General features: G+C 31.4%; 1 protein-coding gene across 1 annotated transcript; it reads left to right on the top strand.

The window, feature by feature from the left end:
• Nucleotides 1–633: 633 nt before the first annotated feature.
• On the top strand, nucleotides 634–1336 carry LOC140990471 (uncharacterized). The gene has a single exon (XM_073460176.1). It carries the CDS (start codon nucleotides 839–841, stop codon nucleotides 1205–1207), a length of 369 nt encoding a protein of 122 aa, XP_073316277.1. The 5' UTR covers nucleotides 634–838; the 3' UTR covers nucleotides 1208–1336.
• Nucleotides 1337–7114: the final 5778 nt, after the last annotated feature.

Below are 7114 nucleotides of genomic sequence, written 5' to 3'. Positions count from 1 at the left end.
GCGTGTTCTTAAAATATAAATATAGTGCAGTCTTAAATGTATACGTGGCATTTTTCTACATAAAAATAGTGACAATCCTTAAAAAACGTCTCCCAATTTGAGACATTTTAAAAAAATATATGAACTGACAATATCTTATATTTCATCTGGCCTGAGCATGATGAAACTAAGGTTGACTACAATTATTTGAAATGCGTTTGGGTAACGTCCTTGTTCGATTGAATTCGAAATCTGATTGTGACAAACTGACTCAAAATAAATATAAATTATATATAGCAATAAATCGTGATTTTTCCTTTTTACGTGGTTGACATCTACAATATTATTAAAAAAAATCATGATAAGCACCAAAAGTTTAAGGCTGCCTTGTATCAATTGTGAGAGGTTTTTTTTTTTTACCTAGTTTTTAAAATAGAAAATTTGCATGCGATTTTTGATATACACGTTAAAATCAACATAATAATTTTTCGGTAGACTTTTACTTATTAAGAAGTCTACTGGGAAGATGATATCGAGTTTGAGATCCGACTCGTCTCCAACTCGAAATGAATAGTAGGGTTCAATTCGAGTGTAACTGATGTTTATACCACTTTTAACTGGGAATGGACTTAATGCTACAAGAATCAGATTCCCCACTATTAGTAGAATGCTGCACTATTCATTGATGTAATTCATTCTTATCAGCAGATTCTGTGTGCATAGCCAGCACCTTGATTCACAAGCTTCCATCTCCTTTTATCTTCCAAATATCACACCTTTACAGGCTTGAATTAAGACTGAATCCATCGCGTTTTCTTTTGAAAACATTTCGGTTTAAATGAAAATTTTTCGCATTTGAATGGAGCAAGCGGCTATTCGGAGGACTGGTTGCAGGTTTTCATCACATGATCAGAGGCTTGTAGCTATAGGCTTGACGATTCTTGCAGTAGTTTCTCCCCTGTACATTGATAAAATATCTTTAACCGAGCCCGAGTTCGATGAACAACCCTTCAACTTCTCTTCATATCTCCCTCTGCTGCTGCTGGTTTTGATCACTGCCATTGTTGTTTCGGGCTACTGGGAGCTCGGATGCTCCAGGCTTGATCCGTACTGGATTCATCGTGCCGGTGGCTCTTCGGTGGGAATTATAATCGTCTTGATAATCCTAGCTTTCATTTTGAAGTGTAAAGCTGCTAACATGGATAAAGATGTTAGCTTTTTCACTTGAGATAGTTTCATTAATCTTTATTAACAGCTAGTACTCATGTTCCTAAAGCTTCTAGTATTTCCATACAATTCATTTCTGTTCTGATTCATAAGGAACATGTGTTTGATGCTTTCCGTAACACGAAACGACTTGTCTACAGGTCATATTATCAATCTTGTGTATAAATAAAGCAAAGTTCCTCCTGAGGACCATGTTCCTCTAGAACAACTAAGACAGTCAAGACTTGTGGTCTGTTGCAATGGAATCAAAATCAATGCAGCGAAAGAGTAAGTTACGCCCTGCTCAAGCATTCTCATTTACAAAGATGATGATACTTGGAATGGTTGTGAGATAACTTCAATTACAGCCGCCGGGCTTTTTTTATTATATATGTACGGTAAAGCCTCAAAAAATTTTGTTCAGATTTTCGAAATTTGAAATGAGATTCAACAAAGGATAATAACAACTTGATATCATCGATCTAATGACATTCAAAAGAGACATTCAAGGAGTGTTTTGCTTGCACAAGTAACAGTCATTTTAAGACTAATGAAGACCGTAAAAGATGGCTGCAATGGCTTTGAATGACAGACACTTCATCTCACCTCCATGGGCCTATAAATACCATGCATGATGGCACAATGAAGCCACAAAAACATCCACAAACACTCTGAAAGTTTCAGCTGAAAGTTTGCTAATTTTCGAGTAGAATTTGTCCCTTTTCGCAATACTTGGCAACATAAAAAATTCTAGCAGATTCTGCACGTCTTGGATAGCAGAAACAACTCGAGCAGTTCCAATAAATTCAAAGCACTTGCAGCAGCCAAGTTCCTGTCTAGTTCGAGGGAAGCAAGTGAACAAGATTGGAGTTCGAGTATTCCACTCAATCTTCTTCCACGTTTCTTAAGATCAAAACCAAGTTAGTGGGCTTATGTATATGTGTTTTAAAATACTAATATTCCTGTTTTTGAAAACACAACTGCACACTACTCCTTTCACGTTATTTGGTTCTTCCATGTTTCGTTCCACATGATTCATCTCTTATGCTTTGACGTATTAAAAACACACTGTTATTATTTGAATTAAAAACGGCAACGAAATTTCCGAGACATGATAAGATAAGGCCCTGATGCGGTGGATTAGAATAACTGATATATGGTCTCGTCTCCTTAGACAAATAACAATCAGGGACTGGTCAGTTTATCAATGATAAAGAGATGAATAACAGTGTCTTGTTTTGATATGTTATGCGATCTTTCACCTTTGAACTCTTAGTATATGTATATTTCGATATTTTTGTGTGCGGTTGGCTCTCACATGCTGAGTGTTTCCCCAAACACTCATCCTCTTACTTCCCTTCTCAGATAAAGGCGAAGATCAACTGAAAAAGGATGAACATCACATGTTTTATTGATGATGATCAAGTTCGAGACATGAAGTTCAAGCATCGGTTTTAGTTTTATTTGCTTTACATTATCGCTTTTGAAATCGTGTTATGCATTGTAAAAATTATGTAATAGACTGGTTTTTGGCGAGTTCATGTATGGCGTGATCTGTTATTATACGATTTTAAATTGTTAAACAACACCAATGACACGTCTCGGTTTCGGGGCATAACATATATGTTGATGATAGTTAGTTCGACTCTACTTTAGAGATAATATCTCAAACAATTATATCATTAAAAAATAAATTTTTTTTCCGATCAAATCTACAAACTGGTGTTGAATATAAATGCTATAGCACACGTTAGACTGGTGGTAGACTAGCAAAGCAGAGGTGTTACGGTTTAATGTATTTTTGCTATAAATGATTCTTTGTAGGTGGACCAATGTTCTTGGAACACGTGTTAAGAATATTTATAATTATCCTCTTTATCAGATTTTTGGGTTTAAATAGTTTTTTATGCTTTTAATTGTTTTAAATTTTAAATTTTTTTTATATGTAGGGATGGTTTGGCGGAATTCATAAACCAGGGCCAAAATATATTTATGATCTCAGTTTTCATCTCGAAAACAAAAATTATGCATGAAACAAGTGTTCTTGATTCTCATAATCGGGCCTAATATTTCAAAAAACCAGAGTCAAAAGCCCACCCCAAACATACCAAATGTGCCGACTCAACTGGAGAAGCAACCTTTTTTGAATAAGGCCGAAGTGTCAATTTGGGGCCCGACTAAAAATAATATGTCCAAATCATTAAATGATCGATGATCATCACCACACATTTTTTAAAAAAATAGCCAAATAAAGCTTCATTATGAAAATTACAATCGTCCATTAGGCAGATGTGAAAGTTGAGGCCCCTGGCTAAATCATGTACTATATTGTTTCGCAATAGCGATTTAGAGTTTGAATTTAAGTCACCGTGATATGTTTTTATTCGTACGATTACATTAAAACGATCAAATCCACGTTCAGTTGGGTTTTATAAACATCACATGGCTTTTTTTACCTTTTTTTATTAGGTTTCTACAGTGGCGGAGCCACATGCATATATATCCGGGCTAATTTTTTTAAAAAAAACTATATGGAAAATCTGTATAATTTTAGAATAATATGATATTAGTTCGGGTAGATCAATTTAAAATATTAAAATATTCTAGAATTTAAATTTTACCTCGAACAGAACCATATTTCTGACTCTGACACTAGGTTTCTAATTCCAACTTGTGTTTAGTTTGCTCTGTCGTTAAACATCACCGTTAGTCATATCTAGAGCTGCGGCATTATTAGATCATGTCGAGTCCGAACAACTACTCGTTGTATCCACTTTGATTTACTTCAAGTCAAGAAGTACAATCTTAATAATAATAATAATAATAATAATAATAATAATAATAATAAAATCAAGAAATGGAAGGAAAAAAAAAGGGGGAAAACGACAAAGTATGTAGATTAAGTAGCAAAAGATGTGAGTTGAAAAAGATTTTGGCGAACCCTAAATATTATATTATTTTTAAAAAAGGTACAGTTGTAAAGGAAAATGAATGAATATCAACCCTTTCTTTTCGACTTTCAATTGATTTTAAAAAAAAAAAGATGTTTCAACTTTCAATTAAATTTTCATATATAAGTTACTTTAATCTATTATAATATATTAAAATACATAAAAATTAGTTATAAAACAGTTTCAAGCACATGAATCAGGATACAGCATTCGGAAACTAAAATCCAAACACACTCGGGCTTAGCTCAATCGCCAAACTTCAAGTCGACTTATATAAGTTTTTCACTCACCTAGTACGGTTTAATTTATTTACATAGTTTTTTACATATTCAGGGACCAAAAAATAGAGGTTGGGATGCAAGAAAATTTAAAAATTTCAGGTGTGAATGAGCAAATATCATGGAGAAAAGTGAATAAAATATAATTATTTTTAAGTATTTAGTCAATGAAAATAAAAAATTAAGAATGACCCTCGCACCCAGGACTAGGAGCGGAGCCACGTGCTTGTGTACCCGAGCTTGGCCCAAATTTTTTTATAAAATTTATATGTAAATTTTGGAATAATATGATATTAGTTAGAGTAGATCAATTTAAAATATTAAAAATTTTAGATTTTAAAATTATAGTTCGGACAGAACCATATTTCTGGCTCTGCCTATGCCCAAGACCCCCTTGGCTAGGTCATTGTACATATTTGACAAGTAGAGACAACTTATTTCCAGTTGAATGTATAATGTATATACATTCATGAGTAAATATTTTAATATACGATCTCAAATATATTTATTTGTCATATATATATCAATCATATATGTTCATATTTACAAAAAAAAATAAAATTTTTAACATAAAAATTAATATTTTTTTCATTAGTAACTCATATTTATTTCACAAAATCGATTTGTAATATTTTTTTTAATGAGTAACTCATATTTGTATGATAAAATTCATTCGTATTACCGCTGGGGTTTTTGTATTAATTTATCTACACACTTTAATTTGTCAGAGTTAATTAATTGGAAATTGTGAAAAGCAACGTGTGAAGAATGCATGACACAGTGAGCCGCGACGTAAGTTGTGTGCATGACACGGATACCCATATACGTATCAGATACTCTGTGCACCACACGATAAAGTTTTGCATATTATTAATTAATTTATTTACAAACCCCTCCATAATATTATATAATATATATTTCAAGAGTAGATTTCATGTGAGACCGTCTCACGGATCCTAATCTGGGAGACGGGTCAACCCTATTCATATTCACAACAAAAAGTAATACTCTTAGCATAAAAAGTAATACTTTTTCATGGATGACCCAAATAAGAGATCCGTCTCACAAATACGACCCTTGAGACCGTCTCACTTAAGTTTTTGCCATATTTCAATTGAATGTACATTTTACAAGAAATCATGATCTTATCATTGATGTCCTAATAATTTTTAAAACACAAAAAAATATCGTGAAATATTTATAAAAAATTTGATTTTTTTTAAATATAAAAATAGTTTACATGTCTCATAAATAAAGATTTCGATTCTTTTTAAAAAAATTGGGGTTGGTCCCCCTTTCATTTGGCCATCGTTATCTTCAAAACTTTTCTCCCCTTTTCACGAGAAAGCGAAAGGGAAAAGGAAATTTAGTTTGGGGTTATATGGGGGAAACAAATAATAGTTGGACGTACTATTGATCGATGGATTATAAATAGCAATGTAGTCTCGCGTTGTTTGCAGAGGCAAAATTATTAATTATCGTAGGGTTTTCAAATAATGTAGATGATCATAATTTTCAATTAGGGTTAGGAAATTGGTTTGTTCTATTTTTAGCATTTGTGAGTGGAAATTTTATGTATAGAAAGTGGTGCAAACGTGACTTGATCTTGTATATTTTTCAATTATTTAATATTTATTTTATATTGTTTATAATTTCGATATTTAACAATACATAATTTTAAAACTAATTTTTTTTATTAAAGGTTATATAATATAATATTTTATAGTTAATAATCCTAAAATAAACATCTTTATCTTTTTCCCCAATCACAATAAAACCTAATAACTTTAGAAAAATAAATCACTTTATAAAATAATGAAATAAAAATATTTCATTAAGCATTATTTATTTTTTAATGAATAATTGAAGAGCATGATATAATAATAATAATAGGATATTAATAAAAAAATAGTAATAAATATAAGGCGTTCTTATATTATTATCAACAATAATGAAGATTGTCATTATTGTCTTTATAAATTTATTTTGTTTATGATTATTCTTNTATAAAAGTTTTATTATTAATATAAATTAAACAATAATCAAATAAATTTGAATGTAAAAAATGCAAGAATTAAAACACAAATGCAATAAAATAATTATCTAATGAAATATGTATAACTATATTATCATATTAGCTCATTTTAATATATTAGTGGGTTAATGTAAAAATAGTCTAAAAAATATATTTGGAACTCAGTAAAGTTAATTTTAAAAATTAAAATTAACCAACCAAAAAAGTCGTGCAACCCACTATGAATACATTAAAAAAAGAGTCGCACACACCATATAATTTACAGTGTGAACTTCACAAAGCACAAGTTCCAAAATCTACGGTGACAAAAGCTTAATTTCTGAATATCCATGCACTTCCAAACGTATACACCTGGGAGATATACTTTTGAGGCAATATATGCGCAGGAGTTCTTGGGCAAGATAATCATACGATGATATGAGATAACATGTAATTAAACTTTCTACACTAATTCAATGATTAATTAAAACCATTGGGTTTAAACGAGTTGTTAGGTAGAGTCGATGCTAGCATATCCGTCTACTATATCTGAAAGCCTGTGTGATAAAACATGAGTCATCGACGTATGATCAAATTTCTCGAGGTGTTGTGATCAGAAAAAACGGGCTGATTTAGACAAAATCGAGAAAAAGATGGAAAACACGAGCAGCTCGCATGGAAAATAA

The sequence above is a fragment of the Primulina huaijiensis genome, chromosome 12 (assembly GCF_012295235.1).
Source record: "Primulina huaijiensis isolate GDHJ02 chromosome 12, ASM1229523v2, whole genome shotgun sequence".
Classification (NCBI taxonomy): domain Eukaryota; kingdom Viridiplantae; phylum Streptophyta; class Magnoliopsida; order Lamiales; family Gesneriaceae; genus Primulina; species Primulina huaijiensis.
Note: the sequence above shows the minus strand (reverse complement) of the source record. Positions and strands in the feature narration are given on the sequence as shown.